Below are 18,226 nucleotides of genomic sequence, written 5' to 3' on the forward strand. Positions count from 1 at the left end.
GTACTGTCATCTTAATAATATTGGGTCTTCCAGTACATTAACATAAGATGTCTTTCCATTTATTTTTGTCTTCTTTAATTCCTTTCAGCAATGCTTTGTAGTTTTCAGTGCACAAGTCTTTCCCTTCTTGGTTAAATTTATTCCTAAGTGTTTTATCTACTTATTTTCTGATGCTATGTAAATGGAATTGTTTTCTTAATTTCCTTTTGGATCATTCATTGTTCTAGTGTACAGAAAAGCAACTGATTTTTGTGTCTTAATTTGGATCCTGCAACTGTCTTGGTTTATTAGCAACTTCCCTGAATTAGCTGTGTGTGCATGTGTGTGTGTCTGTGTGCACGTGCAGACATGCACATGTCAGTAATCTCTGGGGTTTTCTACCAGAGATTAGGGTCAATGTTTGCTTCATATATTGATATTTTGGGGTCTGATGTTCAGTTATTTGTTTACAAAATTGTTATATCTTTTTGGTGAATTGACCCTTTGTTAAATAATATAATGTCCTTCTTGCCTTCTCTTGGTAAGACTAGATACATTCCTTCTTGTGGAATAAACTTTATCACACAAAGGACCTGATACAGGGTAAACCACACTTTTCCTTGTTATAAGGAGAATTTCACAAGATGGATACATTTCTATGTAATCTCTCCTTCTTCTGCTAAAGAGGATACAACAATATAATGGCAAACAATCCATCACCTCAATTAGATCTGTCCTATCCATATCAATAAACTCGTTAATGTGTCTTTTAATTATTCCCAGACAATGACTTAGTTGTTTCCTACAAGCAAGTGCCTCCCAGAAACCCAGCATGTTTGTTCCAAATGTTCACAATACAAGCAAATGCTACTTAATTTTACTTTGTGTCATATTCTACTTTTTTTACTTTAAAAATAATTTTATTTAAGTATAGTTAATTTACAATGTTGCCAATTTCTGATGTACAGCAAAGTGATTCAGTTATACATATATATAATCTTTTTCATTTTCTTCTCTATTATGCTTTTAACCTTTATTTTTTAATATCTTTATTGGATTATAATTGCTTTACAATGTTGAATTAGTTTCTGCTGTAAAACAAAGTGAATCACCTATATGTATACCTATAACCCCTCCCTCATGAGCCTCCCTCCCACCCTCCCCATCCCACCCCTCTAGGTCATCACAGAGTACCAAGCTGATCTCCCTGTGCTATACCGCAGCTTCCCACAAGCTATCTATTTTACACATGGTAGTGTACATATGTTAATACTACTCTCTCAATTCATCCCACCCTCCCCTTCCCCTCATGTCCACAATTCTGTTCTCTACGTCTGTGTCTCTGTTCCTACCCTGCTCTAGGTTCATCAGTACTGTTTTTCTAGATTCCATATATATGTGTTAACATACAGTATTTGTTTTACTCTTTCTGACTTACTTCACTCTGTATGACAGACTCTAGCTCCACCCACATCACTACAGATGACTCAATTTCATTCCTTTTTATGGCTGAGTAATATTCCATTGCATATATGTACCACATCTCGTTTATCCATTCATCTGTGGATGGTCATTTTGGTTGCTTCCATGTCCTGGCTATTGTAAACAGTGCTGCGATGAACAATGGGGTGCATGTATCTTTTTGAATTATGGTTTTCTCAGGGTATATACCCAGTAGTGGGATTGCTGGGTCATATGGTAGTTCTATTTTTAGTTTTTAAAGTAACCTCCACACTGCTCTCCATACTGGCTATATCAATTTACATTCCCACCAACAGTGCAGGAGGGTTCCCTTTTTTACACACGCTCTCCAGCATTCATTGCTGGTAGATTTTTTGATGATAGCCATTCTGACCAGTGTAAGGTGATACTTCATTGTGGTTGTGATTTGCATTTCTCTAATGATTAGTGATGTTGAGCATTTTTCATGTGCTTGTTGGCCATCTGCATGTCTTCTTTGGAGAAATGTCTATTTAGGTCTCAAGTGGGTCTCTTGTAGACAGCATATATATGGGTTTTGTTTTTGTATCCATTCAGCCAGTCTGTGTCTTTTGGTTGGAGTATTTAATTCATTTACATTTAAGGTGATTATTGATATGCATGTTCCTATTACCATTTTTGTAATTGTTTTGGGTTTGTTTTTGTAGGTCTTTTCCTTCTCTTGTGTCTCCTGCCTAGAGAAGCTCCTTTAGCATTTGTTGTAAAGCTGGTTTCGTGGTGCTGAATTCTATTAACTTTTGCTTGTCTGTAAAGCTTTTGATTTCTCTGTCAAATCTGAATGCGATGCTTGCTGGGTAATGTAATCTTGGTTGTAGGTTTTGCCCTTTCATCACTTTAAATATATCCTGCCACTACCTTCTGGCCTACAGAGTTTCAGCTGAAAGATCAGCTGTTAACCTTATGGGGATTCCTTTGTATTTTATTTATTACTTTTCCTTTGTTGCTTTTAATATTTTTCTTTGTGTTTAATTTTTGTTAGTTTGATTAATATGTGTCTTGGCGTTAATATGTTAATAGGTGTCTCAATGTCTTGAGTTTATCCTGTATGGGATTCTCTGTGTTTCCTGGACTTAATTGACTATTTCCTTTCCCATGTTAGGGAAGCTTTCAACTACAATCTCTTCAAATATTTTCTCAGACCCTCTCTTTTCCTCTTATTCTTCTGGGACCCTTGTAATTCGAATGTTGGTGCACTTAATGTTGTCCCAGAGCTCTCTGAGAATGTCATTTCTTTTCATTCTTTTTTCTTTATTTTGCTCTGCTGCAGTTATTTCCACCACTCTATTTTCCAGCTCACTTATCCGTTCTTCTGCCTCAGTTATTCTGCTATTGATTCCTTTTAGTGTATTTTCCATTTCAGTTATTGTGTTGTTCATCACCGATTGTCTGTTCTTTAGTTCTTCTAGATCCCTGTTAAACATTTCTTGTATCTTCTCCATCTGTGCCTCCATTCTATTTCTGAGATTTTGGATCACCTTTACTACCATTACTCTGAATTCTTTCTCAGGTAGTTTGCCTCTTTCCTCTTCATTTATTTGGTCTTATCGGTTTTTATCTTGCTCCTTTGTCTGCAAGATATTTCTCTGTCTTCTCACCTTTTCTTATTTACTGTGTTTGTGGTCTCCTTTCCCCAAGCTGCAGGGTTGTAGTTCCTCTTGCTTCTGTTCACTGCCCCTGGTAATGAGGTTGGTCCACTAGCTTGTGTAGCCTTCCTGATGAGAGGGACTGGTGCCTGTGTTCTGATGGGTGGAGCTGAGTCTTTTCCCTCTGATGGGCAGGACCTTGTCAGTGGTGTTTTGGGTTGCCTGTGGCCTTAGTATGACTTTAGGTAGCCTGTCTGCTGTTAGGTGGGTTTGTGTTCCTGTTTTGTTTGTTGTTTGTTGTGAGGTGTCCAGCGCTGGGAGCTGCAGGCAGTTTGATGGAGCCAGGCCTTGTATTCAGATAGAGGTCTCCTCGAGAGCTCTTGCTGGTTAATATTTCCTTGGGCCAGGAATTCTCTGGTGGTCCAGCATCCTGGACTCAGCACTCCCTTCCCAGAGGCTCAGGCCTGACTTCCAGTCGGAGAACCAAGACCCCTCAAGTCACTCATTATGGCAATAAAGGGGATTAAGAAAAAAAAAAAAAAGACAAACAAAACCCCAAATAGTAAAAGAAAAATCAAACAAACAGAAACTGAAACAAGGAAACATGCACAAATACAAAAGAAACAAAAACAGAACAAAATAAAACAAAAGGCAAGAGGACAACCAGACAAACAAAAGAATCCAAAAACGAAGTCAAACAATTAAAAACAAAACTAAGACAGAAAGCCAAAAAACAAAACCAGAGCAGAGTGCCAGCCGAAGAATAAAGCAAAGAAACAAAACTAACCAACAAAAATGACTTTTTAAAAAGAGGGGGCTTCCCTGGTGGCACAGTGGTTGAGAGTCCGCCTGCCAATGCAGGGGACATGGGTACATGCCCCGGTCTGGGAAGATCCCACATGCCATGGAGCGGCTGGGCCTGTGAGCCATGGCTGCTGAGCCTGCACGTCTGGAGCCTGTGCTCCACAACAGGAGAGGACACAACAGTGAGAGGTCCACGTACCATCAAAAAAAAAAAAGAGGAAAAAACACAGACCAACAGCAAAGTAGAAATAGAAATATAAAAAATATATTGAAGAAAAAGAAGAAAAAAAAAACGGGAAAAGAACACAGAACAACCAAAAAGCAAAGTAAAAGAAAATCCCAAAAGAGTAAATTAAAAAAAAAAACAAACAATAAGAACCAGAAAAAAAAAAAAAACAACAGAACAAATCAAAACATAATAAAAGTAATAGTAATAATAATGTTTTCCTGGGGTCTCAGCTGTCAGTGTCCTTGCCCCCACTGTGCGCCACAGCCCACCTCCACCTCCCCAAGGGGCCCTCCATTGCCTCTGGGCTGGTCTCTGGACCTGGCATGGGCCCTATGGGGACCACTCAGACTCTGATCTGGTCGAACTCCCATGTCTGCTTGCTCCCAAAGTCCACAGCTGCCAGAGCTTGACCATTTCTTTTGTGGGAGTTCTCATTGTCTACTCAAATATTCCATAGATGCAGATCTACCTAGCTGATTGTGGGGATTTAATCTTCAGCTTGTGCAGCTGATGGGAAGATTTTCAATCCTCTTCCTTGGTCACCCTGCCCCTGGGGTTCAGCTTTGGTTTTATTCCCACCTCTGCATGTGGGCCACGAAGGGTCTGCTCCTAGGGCTGCCCTGGAGCACTGGTGTCTGCCCTGGTGAGGACAGGGCATGGAGGTGGTATGGCTGCTTGGATTGTGTGAGACCCAGCAGTGCCAAATGTGCAAGGAAGCTGGCGGCCATGGGTGTAAGCAATATGGCCCTAGTGAAGGCCTTTTTTATTTTTGCACCTGGTGGCAGGTGTGTGAGGAGCAGCCCTAGGAGGGCTTTTTCTATTGTCCATCAGCAGATCCTGGCATATGGGGAGAGAGAGGATACAATAATGGCTCCACCCCCTGCGTGTGACTCAGCAGTAGCGCCCTGCTTCCACGGCAGTCTGGTCTTCCTCCATAGGCATTTCCTGTTGCAGATTTTCTCCCTCCTGTCCCCTCAGTTCGTCTCCCTGCAGCAAACAGCAGTCCTCGCCCCAGGCCTGCTCTCCAATCCCTACGCTCCATCTCCCAGCCACCTTGCACACCAGTGAACACACACCCCAGTCTGTGGCACAGTAGGGCTGTGGCCCAGGCCATCTGTGTAGTCCTCACTCTGTCCTGTCTGTGACAGACTGGCCACTTCACCCTCCTCCAACAGCCTTAAATGCTTCCCTTCTGTCCCAACCGATTTCTCCATTGGAGGGGGGCTTCCCCAGATGCAGGAATCTCTCCTCTGCTTCAACTCCCCCACTCTGGGGTGCCTGTCCCATCCTGCATCCTCTTCTCCTTCTCCCTTTCTTTCGTCCTACCCAGTTATGCAGGGATCTTTATAATCCTTTTCAGTGTCCCAGGTCTTCTGCTGGTGTTCAGCTGGTGTTCTGTGAGAATTGTTGCATCTGTGGATGTATTCCTGATGCATCTGTGGAGAGAGATGAACTCCACGTCCTCCTACTCCTCCACCATCTTGGATCCCCCAATCTCTACTTTGTTTTAATGCAATAAGAGATTTTATAATCTGAGAATGGATTATGTCTTGGGGAAAATTTGGCCAATACTGTGTATATAACATGCTTTTAATATCTGTTACTGGTGATGGTAGAGATGATGATGGTGTGTGTGTTTGGCAGGAGGTGGAATGGTGAACACACTAACTAGTAAAACTTTTAAGGAAAAATAATGATGACATATTGTTTTTGTATCCCAAAATATCATTGTTAGCAATATCTGTGAGGTTTAAAATTTACTCTGAAATATCTGGAAATTTTCATGGAAATTCTAGAAAGCTGGGTTGTTTGGATTCAGTTATTACTTTAATAAGGGAAAATAATTTATGCTGTGCAATTGAAAGAAAATTATCAACTAAAAAAAATAATATAATGCCCTTCTTTGTCTCTTGTAACAGTTTCTGACCTAAAGTCTATTTTGTCTGATATTAGTATAGCCACCCCAATTCTCTTTTGGCTACTATTTTCAGGGAATATCTTTTCCCATCCCTTCCCTCTCAACAAATTTGTGTCTTTAGATCTAAATAAGTCTTTTATAAACAGCATACAGTTGGATCATTTAAAAATTCATTTTGCTAATCTCTACCCTTTGATTAAAGAGTTTAATCCATTTTTGAAAGTAATTACTGATAAGCAAGGACTTACCTCTGCTATTTTGCTATCTGCTTTCTGTATGTTTTACAGCTTTTTTGTTCCTCATTTCTTCCATTACTTCCTTCATTTGTGTTTTTGTCGTGACCCATTTTGATTCCCTTTTCATTTTATTTTGTGTATACTTATTTTATAGGTATTTTATTATGCTTACCATGAGTATATTACATATAATATCCTAAAGTCTAACAATTTAATTTGAATTGATACCAATTTAACTTTAATCACATACAAAAATGCTACTCCCAAACAGCTCCAACTCTCTCCTTTATGTTCCTGGTGTCACAAATTACATCTTTATGGATTGTATGTACAATAACAAAGACTTATAATTTTTTTTTATCCATTCATCTTTCAGAACCTGTTGAAAAAGAAAAGGTTAGAAACCAAAGTTACAGTACTGGCTCATATATTTGCCCACATACTTATATATATATATATATATATTTTTTTTTTTTTTTTGGTGCGGTACACGGGCCTCTCACTGCTGTGGCCTCTCCTGTTGTGGAGCACAGGCTCTGGACGCGCAGGCTCAGGGGCCATGGCTCACAGACCCAGCCGGTCTGCGGCATGTGGGATCTTCCCAGACCAGGGCATGAACCCGCGTCCCCTGCATCGGCAGGCAGACTCTCAACCACTGTGCCACCAGGGAAGCCCACACATACTTACTTTTAATGGAGTTCTTATTTCTTCACATGGATTCCAGTTACTATCTGTCATTTTTTCATTTCAGTCTGAAGGAGTTCCTTTATCACTTCTTGTAGGGCATGTGTGGTGGTAATGAACTCCCTCAGTTTTCATCTGGGAATATCTTAACTTCTCCCTCTTTATTAAATGAACATTTTGCTGGGCATAGAATTCTAGGTTGACTTTTTTTTTCTTTTAGCACTTTAAATATATAATTCCAGTGCCTTCTTGCCTCCAAGATTTCTGATTAGAAATCACCTGATAATTTCATTGAGAATCACTTATATGTAGTAAGTTCCTGACATTAAGACTTTTTATTGTAATGTTATTGCCTAACATTAAGATTTGATTGCCAAGGCATCAATTTCAAACAAGCATATTGTCAGCTATATGACCCAGGTATTATCTAAAAAACTAGATGAGGAATCAGACCTCATTCATCCATGAAGTTCCCCTTTTAGAAACCCCTGAGTAACCTAGATAACTGACCACTTGAGTGACCTTGTTTTTCCCTTCCTGTGCCTAAATTCCCAGTCTTAAGTTTCAAATTTGCCAATAAACAGCAAATCTTGAAACCCCAGGCAACCCACACTTGACCCCAATAAATTCAGAACCCCAGGTCCATTCTCTCAATCTGTGACCATGTTGTGTGGCTCTCAGGTGTGTTGTGTACCCTCCAGGACGTGTGAGTAATAAAGCTTGTTTTTTCAAATTTCTCTGATAGCTGTTGCTGAGGTGCATCTTGCAATCATAATAAGAATCACAAGGGTTAGTCCTGCTGCAACACTGCATTTGGTCAGGGAAATATCTGTGGGAGCTTGACACAAGTAGTAGGGGCCCAGGTGAGTGCCTCAGGCATTCTGAACCAATAACATCACTACTGATAGGCTGAGAGTGACATGAAATGAACCGCTTCTCTCCAGCTGATTTGAAGGTTCTCTTTGTCTTTTGCTAGTTTCATTATAATGTGTCTCAGGGTGAGTTTCTTTGAGTTTACCCAACATGGAGTTTGTTCACCTTCTTGAATTTGTAGATTCATATATTTCAATAAATTTTGGAAAATTTAAGCTGTTATTTCTTAAAATAATATTTCAGTACATTTCTCTCTCTTTTTCTGGGACTACCATATTGTTCCCTTGATGGTGTTCCACAAGTCCCTTAGACTCTATTCACTTTTCTTCATTTTTCTCTTATCTACTCCTCAGAGTTGATGATTTCAATTATCCTATCTTCAGAATAATGGATTCTTTCTTCTGCTTGCTCAAATTTGCTGTTGAGTATCTCTAGTGAAGTTTTCATTTCAGTTATAGTACTTTACATCTCCATAATTTGTTTGGTTTCTTTTGATAATTTGTTATTATTAATTCACATTTGTTCTTACATAATTTTCCTGATTTCCTCAAGTTGTTTGTCCATGCTTTCCTTTAGATCTTTGAGCATATTTAAGACAGTTGTTTTAAATTCTTTGTTCCTGGGCTTCCTTGAGGATCGTTTCTAGCAATTTATTTAGTTCCTTTGAAGGGGTCATGCTTCCTTGTTTCTCTGTATCACTGTAATTTTTTTATTGTTGAAAACTGTTCATTTGACTATTATAATATAAACTCTTTCATCAGGGTTTGCTGTTTATTTTTTTATTGTTGAAGACTGTAGCACTCCATTTGTTTTGCGACTTTTCCACCTATTTTTGCAGAAACTATTCTTTGCTGTGTTTCATCACTGAAATCTGTTCCCTTAGTTCATGTTTAGCTAATGTTTTAACACAGATTTCTTGAATGCCAAGAGCTCTCATAGGCTTTGCAAATTGGCTTTGTGCTGGAGCAGTCATTCAACACTTAGTCAAGCTTGCTCTGAGCCTAGAGATCTACTCAAGTGAAAGCTTAAAGTCTTCTTAGAGCTTTCTGAGCATGCATCTTGCCTGGGTATGCAGGTGGCTTTCTAAAGTCCCTTGTATACATGGGCTGCTTTTGAATGTCTTAATTTCTCATGTAGTCTCACTCTAGCTTCTCCTCCAGACCTTAAATGGCATATTATATGTTTCCACCTGTAATCTCTTGCTCCAGGCATCTGTGAATCTTGTGACTATTAATAGCAGTGCCTACCACTTTTCTGCCTGAGTTTCAAGTTATATGAAATATACAAGTATCTTGTATTCCCCCAGGTTAAAACAGATGTACACAATAACTTGTAAATAAGGTCTGCTCTGCTCCCTGGCTCAAGGGAAGGAACTGGGAACCAGACTGCCACCATTTCAACACCAAAATTACCATCATGCCCTGGAGGGGTTAGGGAAGGAATGAGTAAAAATGCTACAAAACTTTTCTATTAATTTTAAGATGGCTTTTTCTTAATCAGATATTGGCTTGGTTGCTATAAAACTTTGTTTTCCACAGCTATGATAAAGTTGGTTCAGAAAGCTTCCTGTATTTTTTTTTTTCAATATTTCTGTGGGGAAATGAGCTTGGGGCTTCCTGCTCCACAATTTTCCTCATTTAGCTGAACAAACAGATTTTTAAAGGTTTTTTTAATTACTGAATTTTAGTTTTGTTCATATTATTTGCAATTTCTAGTTTTACTGAATTGTGAAATTTCTACTCCAAGGAATTTATTGAAGTTTTTTGTTGCTGTAATGTACTTTTGTATTTTCAACACATACCATCAGCACTGGTTTATTCTTTATTTCCAGAGGACACAGTTTGAAAGATATATCTAGATATGTATTATATTCACTTTATAAAATATGCTATGTATGCATTCTAGGCCAGAGTTTCTTATATTTGTCACTATTAACATTTTGGACAAGATAATTCTTGGTTGTGCCCGTGTGTGGTGGGGGTGGTGATGGTTGTCCTGTGCATTACAGGATGTTTAGCAGCATCCCCAGCCTCTCCATGAGATAAAAGTAGTATCTTCCCCTTAGTTGTGACAACTAAAAATGTCTCTAGACATTGCTAAATGTCCTATGGTGGGTAAAATCATCCTCTGTTGAATACCATTGTTCTAGAGTATGGACTGGCAAACGCTTTTTGGTAAAAGGCAAGATAATAAATATTTTAGGCTTTGCAAGCCATATGGTCCTTGTCACTAGTCAACTACACCTCTGTAGTATGAAGACAGTGCTGACAATATGTAAAAGAACTAGAGTGGCTGAGTTCCAAAAAATTTAATTTAGAAAAAGAAGTGTCAGGTTGCATTTGGCTCAAGGACTATAGTTTGCCAGCCCTTGTTCTAGAACTTCATTTGTTCTCCACTGTATCTGGTATAAAACCAGAAAGGTATATTAAGATCTACTATATCTAATATGTTTATCTTTTATGTTATACCTCTTACAATTGTCGTTTTATGGATCCTGATAACTTATTTCATGCACAGATAATCAAAACATTTATTGTCCTTTTAAAATGGTCTTTAAAAAACATCACTCAAGTGCCCTTTTTCTGATTTCATATTATTTTGCCTAAGTTCGAACTTTAGCAGCCAGGTAAATGAACCTTGATTTATTTGTACATTTATTGGCTTATTAAATTTACTGTTTTATATTTCAAACTTTCTACATTATTTTTTAGGTATAACTGTTTGGTAAAATCTGATAGCACTTATTTAATAGGTAACTTAACTCCTTTAAGTAAGTTGAGTGGCAGATATATTTGTTTTAGTTCATGTTCAGTTATGTTATAAAAAAGTATTTTTAGGGCTTCCCTGGTGGTGCAGTGGTTGGGAATCTGCCTGCCGATGCAAGGGACACGGGTTCGTGCCCCGGTCCGGGAAGATCCCACATGCCGCGGAGTGGCTGAGCCCGTGAGCCATGGCCGCTGAGCCTGCGCATCCAGAGCCTGTGCTCTGCAACAGGAGAGGCCACAACAGTGAGAGGCCCGCGTACCACAAAAAAAAAAAAAGTCTTTTTAGTTAATAGTTCTGTTTTCATGGCTTTGTTAATTTTTCTTCTAAAAATTAGGAAGATTGTGTTTTTGCTCTAGTAGGTACTTTTATAATTATAAACGTGTAGTTTTTAATCTTCTACTTACTTAGTAACTAGTAATTCCATATTATAGAACCAATGATGAAATCAGTGTTTCTTCTCTGTCCTTAACCATCCTTTAATGCCCAATTTTAGTGCCTTTTCTATTATTTCTTAGTGTTTACCATTTTACAATTAAATAAAAATCCTATAACTTGGTTTGTCAGTTGTAAATGATACACTTGGACTCCCAGCCTTTAAAGATCAGAAAATCAGTATGCTAGTACTGCATTCGTTATGTTATACCTTCATTTTCCACATTGTACTGGATCTATTCTTCGTAAACTACCAAAGACACAGGCCTCTAAAAATTCCCACCTAGGGAATTCCCTGGTGGTCCAGGGTTAGGACTCCACGCTTTCACTGCCAAGGGTGCAGGTTTGATCCCTGGTTGGGGAACTAAGATCTCGTAAGCCATGCGGCATGGCCAATAAATAAATAAAATTAAAATTAAAATTCCTACCTATAACTGATCACTTTGGATTTACTTTTCCCTGGATACCTTCTTCTAGTACTCAGTAACTCACCTGAGTAGCTCCTATTTAGACATTCTTCCTCTAATAACCATGGATCTTCTCCTTCCTCCAAATTGAAGGTCACATCTGGTTTTCTAAAGCAATACTCTATAAGTGGAAAAGAATTTATAATTTGGATCAGCTACATGGGCTTCAATACTTCTGGATATAAAGGAAGGTACAGCTTCAGGAACTATAAAATGAAGGTGCTCATTTGACCTTTTTGAGGAGGTGACAGAAGGAATGAATCTTCTTGAATCCCTGAACCTTAGGACTAAATAATTAAATTCTAAAAATAGTCCATGTGTGGGGTTTTATACAAGGGACTTCATGGGGACTATCACTTTACCTCCTCATGTCAAACAAGTAGAAAGTCATACAAAATGGAACAATAGGCAGTGCAGGACAGGAATTCTTAAGAAAAAGGAAACAAATTAGGTGAGTCCCATTATTGCCACAGTATAGAAAATTTCTATGCCACAACACAGTAAGGGAAGCCAAAGAGAGCCTGACACTCTCAGTAAGTTGAGGAGACAGAGTTAGTAATTTAGGAATGCCAAGGCAGCTAGAATCTTCAAGACAAAATACTGGAGGGGAAAGAGCTGTAGTAAGGAAGAGCTGTAGAAATCTGCAGAAAGATCTCCTTGAGTCTTTGGCTGAGTAGAGACTTGTGCATGCATGTAGGGAAACTACCTGAGACTGGGGAAAGAATCACTGGCAAGGAGTAGGATGATAAATCACCAAAGCACAGACAGAGATGGGAAGCTTGTTATCCTACCAGCCGGAGTAGAAAGATCTTTTAATTCATGGATGACTCAGTAGAATAACCTGAAAATCTGCCTTAGTACAGGAGCAAAGCCAGCCCTAGACTGCTCTGAATCCAAGAGAACAAAGCTTTAGATCTTGAAAGGATAAAACTAATTCCAAATAACTTTATTCCAGAGAAAGCCCCCAGATATTTTAAAATACCAAAAAATACAGCACCCGACAAATTAAAATCCATAACTAGCAACCAATAAAAAATTATGAAGTATGGAAAGAAGGCACATATGACCCTTAACCAGGAGAAGAGTCAGTCAAAAGAAACAACAGGATATGACACATATGATAAAAGTAGCAGTTAAGAACAAGAGAATAAACAGGATTGCATTCTTGAGGCATTCACATGGTAAGGGCTGCTCACCCACTGAGAGGAGGTGGCTGTAGTTCTCCAGTATCACATCTCTGTACAGGATACTCTGAGCAGGGCCCAGGTGTTTCCACTCCTGGGTTAAATCCACAGTCACATCCTTGAATGACACTCATGCCTGTAGTAGCACATTTCTGATTAATCTGAAGGGTTTAGAAACAGGTAACATAGAAAATAACTTTGAAAACTCTTGTGATGTTTACTGTTGAGAGTTTAAAGCAAAATATTGTAAAATAATAAATAAAATTATAAATTATTACAGCCCTAATTTTGTCTTATACTTTGGGGGCATCACACAATTAGTGCAAATATTATTTTCATGCCCTAATTCATTTGTATATATTTCTAAAATATGTACTTATAATCTCAGTTACTATACTACCAAGAAAGCTTAGTGCCTTTTTTTAAAAACATTTTATTTATTTATTTAATTTTATTTTTTGGCTGTGCCGTGTGTTAGTTGCAGCACGCGGGATCTTCCTTGAGGCATGTAGGATCTTTCATCGTGGCTTGCAGGCTTCTCTCTAGTTGTGGCGTGTGGGCTTCTCTCTAGTTGCGGCCTGTGGGTTTTCTCTCTCTAGTTGTGGTGTGCAAGCTCCAGGGCACGTGGGCTCTGTAGTTTGCGGCACGTGGGCCCTCTAGTTGAGGTGCGTGAGCTCAGTAGTTGTGATGCGCAGGCTTAGTTGCCCCGCGGCATGTGGGATCTTAGTTCCTCAACCAGGGATTGAATCCGTGTCCCTTGCATTGGAAGACGGATTCTTTACCACTGGACCGCCAGGGAAGTCCCAAAGCTTAGTGTCTTTTTAAAGATAAAGTCATTATAAATAGGGTTCCTATAATCATTTCTTATACGCCAATGGTTTATACACCTGAGCACTCTCTAGGTTACACAAATCCTCAGCCAGAGTCCTCTGCTGGGGTAATGGGGGAATCAATGAATAGAAGCGTGTAAGCCCTGGAGGGAATACTCAGAACCAGACCTGTATTTCAGGAGCTCATATTTATACTCAACAGATTTCCAGCAGAGGTACCATGGCAATCCAATGAACAAAGTTCATACTTCTCAACAAATGGTGCTATAGTTTTCAAACATATATAAGGGGAATAAAAAAGTAAAATGCTTTTGGCCATATTAGGCAAATATTTCTTAGATAGGACAAAAAAGCATATATCATTGTTATTTACTGAATTGTGTCCCCCAAAATTCACATGTTGAAGCCCTAACCCCCAATGTGACTGTACTTGGAGATAGGATCTTTAAGGAGGTAATTAAGGTTAAATGAAGTTAAAATAGGTGGGGCCCTAATCTGATAGGACCAATGTCCTTATAAGAAGAGGAAGAGACACCAGAGATCTCTCTCTTTCTGTGTGTGTACAGAGGAAAGACCATGTGAGAACACAGTAATAAGGTGGCCCTCTGTGAGCCTGGAAGAGTTGGTTCACCAGAAACCAACACTGATGACATATTGATCTTGGACTTCCAACCTCCAGAGTTATAAGATATTTCTGCTGTTTAAGCCACCCAGTGTGTGATATTCTGTTATAGCAGCCAGCATAGACTAATACATTCATAAAAGAAACTGAAAAAGTTATGAAAAATTGATAAATTTAAAACCTCTGCTCTTTGAAAAATACTGTTAAGAATATGAAAAAACCTAAAACTGAGAGAGAATATCTACAAATCATGTATCTGTGGAAATATTTTTATAGAACATGTGTAAGTCTCCAATCAAATAGGCACCTTCACCAAAGAGTAATGGATAACGAACAAAAACATGCTTATTATTAGGCATTAGAAAAATTCAAATTAAAACTAAAATGAAATACCATTACAAACCTAAAATAATGGCTCAAATTAAAAACCCGATATTGTTAAATGCTGGTGAACATACAGAGTAACCAGGACCCTGACACATTGCTGATGGGAATGCAAACTAGGACAGCCACTTTGGAAAACAATTTGACATTTTCTTACAACATTAGACATATAATTATTATGAGACCCAGCAAATCCACTCACTCCTTCACATTAACCCAAGAGACTGAAGACATATGTTCACACAAAGAAACCTGTATATGAATATTTATGGCTGGAAATAACCCAAATATGCATCAACTGGTGAATGGATAAATAAACTGTGGACTAGCCACACAACAGATGACTACTCATCAATAGAAAGGAACAAACTACTGAAACACGGACCGGAGACAGAGTGAATGGCACTGTTTGACTCCTGGATCTGTCACAATAATTGGCCCTGGACAATTCACTGACACTCTCAGGTCTAATGTCTTGAAAGTTTTAAATGAGTCAGAGGTAGATGACCATAGAAACCTTTCAGGAACCATCACTGTGGGACTCTGTGAAGTCAGGATAGTGCCACATGTGTGACAGCAGCATCTGTAAAAGGGCAATTTAGGGAGAGTGGAGACAGCGTTTCCGCCCTCTGCCTGGTTATCCTTTACTCCCAGGCCTCAACCTCACTAGCTCTCCAACAAAGTGGCCTTCCCTGAGCAGCCTGCCCCTGGGCCACCCAAGCTCATCTTGCTCTTTTCAAGACTGGCCCAAACTCCCAACTGTCACGCCATGTGGTGGCTTCTGAATGTGGTGGCATTACCAAGTCTGGCTCATTCCTGGCAGAAGGATCAAGAACTACTTCCTGATCTTGTGCAGACCTGCTCCTGGGCTCTTCTGCCTCCACTCTGTAGCGCTGGAGAGAGGTCTAAGGTCAGGGGGTGCTCTCTTCCAGGTAAGACTCCTTTACCAGAGTCCCCCTGCTTTGTACTTCACAAGAGCTGCTGTGCTCTACAATGAATTTCCCAGGAGCTGGAATCTAGTCCTAGACCACAATTTTAAGGCCAGAAAGCTGACCTTCTTGGAATTCATTATAATCTTAGACTGACAACACAGCCTGAAGTGCATGAAGGGATAGGAGGCTCTGTCTGACTCAAAGGATCTGAGGAGACAACAGAAATCCCAGAATACATTTGACATATGGTAGGATTCCATCTACATTCACTTACTATTATATCCCTGGAGATTTGGGGACAAGTTACTCTGTTAGGTGCTGTGAAGGCTGCAATGCTGATTTCTGGCAGATGTGATATTTAGACAAAGCCTGAGATTGGAAGTAAAGCACACCTGCCCTTGAATCCAGACTCCCTCATTGCTAGCTTGTGACCTGAGCCATCAGTCCACTAACCTGAGCTTCGGTTATTTTTAATGCAGATGGTTATACAGACCTCACAGAATGGTTGAGGTTTATATATACTCCAACCAGTAAAAAGAACGAAGTGTCTTCTACATATAATAGCAGTTGTCAAGTACCCAGGGCTTAGTACCCTGCACTAGCCTACCTGATTTACAGGTGATGTAAGTATCTGAGTTTTAAAACAATGCCATGAAGCAGTCATTATTAATGTCCTTACTGACAGATGAGAAACTTGCTTCTTATCCAGGTTCCTTCTGTCGCCCCTGCTTAAAGGTGACAGAGCTGGAATTTACCTGGGTCTTTCTGGCTCCAGAGCTCGGGCTCCACCACAGACCCACAGCCTGCGCTTTCTGGCACGCTCACCATCCGCATTATGAACAAACGCACCACGCTCCCTACCACGGCCGCCGCGGGGGCTTTTCTCCGGTCCGGCTGCAGGTGGGGCCAGACAAACGATCCAGAAGTTCCCGTGAGGCGCGGAGTCTCCATCCCCCCAAATCCACTCTACAGGAGGACAATCAAGGACCCAGCACCAACTATCAACCAGGGATGAAAGTGTGGAAACAGGAACGCGCAGCTGGGCCTGCACACGCGCAAATGTAGCCTAGACACTACCCAGAGGGCTGCACGGCGACCCAACCAGATTCAAGACTACATTTCCCATAAATCTCTGTGACTTGCCGTTTCTTTGCAGCGTTTCTTCTTTATTATTAGACTGTTGCAACGCGTGCTATATGTTCCCTTCTGCCCAGGTTCTCTCAGAGACCCCAGGCGTTATGGGTTAATTTGAACTTTCCTGCCAAGTACTACATCGCATGGTCTTGCATCCCACTCCGAAGGGGAAAACAACAGTTGCCAAAGACGCTGGGAACAATTTGGGAAATTTGAATGTGGAGTGGTGATTAGGAATTGAGCATAATAATGTCAGCGAATATTAGTTACTCAGTTGTTACATGGAATTATATTGATTGACTGGAAAATGTATTGATTTTATAAAGGCATGCATAAGGACACGGTTTGCACTGAAGTCATCTTGTTAATTCATTTTATAAAATTTGAGCAAAAACTAAAGCAAATACAGCAAAAGGTTAGGTTTCTTAAGCTGATGGAGGGCATAGCTATTTATGGATACTCATTTTACCATTTTCTATTTTTTTGCTGTCTAGGAAAAATTAATAGCTGATCTAAAGGAGAAAGAATTTTATTCAAGCCAACCTGTGGATTACAGACCTGGAAACAGTCTTTCAGAAAACTGAGGACTATTCCACCTGTTAGAAGTCAAAGTCATAGTCATATACATTTTCGAGACAAAGGATGGTACGTCAAAATGACACACTGATATTTTACATAAAGTTCCCTGAAGATACATAGTCCAGACCTGCACGTACAAGGGGAGAAGTAGGTCACTATGACCCCTTACAGGATTAGGAAAGGAAAAATTAATCTTCTAAGAAGTTATGTTACTGGTATCAGAAGGAGAAAAAGAAAACACTGATCTTTACGGTGGAGCAGGCATTCCTGCCTTTGAGGAGGTCTGGTTAATGTATAATGCAGATGCACACAGCACTTTAGGGCTGGCCTAATAGGGGCAAGGAATATGTTATGCTTAAAATTTCTTGTCCTGCCTTAAGACATAGCTTTTATTCCATCACCGTTTTTCAAATTTTTGTAATACAAAGAAAAGGATAGGCATTCTCTTTCCATCAATGCCCTGTTAAAACTCTAAGTTGCCAAAAGTAGTCAAGATACAAATAACTTTGGGGAATAAGGCAAATAAGACACTTGAACATTAAGCACAATGGTACCATAAAAGAAAGTATCTGTGACCTACAGAATTTATCTCAGGAAAGGGAAAAGACCAAATTTCAAAAATGCATAATGCACGAAAATACACACAATTCAAAATAAGAAAACGATTATCAAGAAAAGCACTCAGGGGGCCTCCCGGGGCCTCCCTGGTGGCGCAATGGTTGAGAGTCCGCCTGCCGATGCAGGGGACACGGGTTCGTGCCCCGGTCCGGGAAGATCCCATGTGCCGTAGAGTGGCTGGGCCCGTGAGCCATGGCCGCTGAGCCTGCGCGTCCGGAGCTTGTGCTGCGCAACGGGAGAGGCCACAACAGTGAGAGGCCCGCGTACCGCAAAAAAAAAAGAAAAAAAGAAAAGCACTAATTTCTCAGAGGTGACCCTACTGCAGCCTTAGTGAGCATCCTGTTGGTTTTTTCTTTTAACCAAATTAGGCACATATGAGCATAATATTATAGGAACATCTTTTAACTAAATTACATATATTGAGCATGTATCTGGTCAATATTATTTCACATCAATCATTTTTTCTATGACA

At 39.8% G+C, this 18,226-nt stretch overlaps 1 protein-coding gene across 1 annotated transcript; it reads right to left on the reverse strand.

The window, feature by feature from the left end:
* Positions 1–6,593: 6,593 nt before the first annotated feature.
* Positions 6,594–16,410, reverse strand: LOC309964226 (uncharacterized protein). Its single transcript, XM_082843012.1, has 4 exons — positions 16,179–16,410; positions 12,668–12,791; positions 11,497–11,592; positions 6,594–6,628 (listed from the first exon to the last, which is right to left on the reverse strand). The coding sequence occupies exons 1-3, from the start codon at positions 16,372–16,374 to the stop codon at positions 11,580–11,582; spliced, it is 333 nt and encodes a 110-aa protein (XP_082699138.1). The 5' UTR covers positions 16,375–16,410; the 3' UTR covers positions 6,594–6,628; positions 11,497–11,579.
* Positions 16,411–18,226: the final 1,816 nt, after the last annotated feature.

The sequence above is a fragment of the Leucopleurus acutus genome (genome assembly GCF_964270905.1).
Source record: "Leucopleurus acutus genome assembly, chromosome: 7".
Taxonomy (NCBI): domain Eukaryota; kingdom Metazoa; phylum Chordata; class Mammalia; order Artiodactyla; family Delphinidae; genus Leucopleurus; species Leucopleurus acutus.

Coding starts and splice junctions, on each gene's coding strand:
- LOC309964226 (XM_082843012.1), bottom strand. CDS start 16,374: ATGGAGACTCCGCGCCTCACGGGAACTTCTGGATCGTTTGTCTGGCCC. Junction 12,792..16,178: donor CTGGAGCCAGAAAGACCCAG/GTAAATTCCAGC, acceptor GTGCTACTACAG/GCATGAGTGTCATTCAAGGA.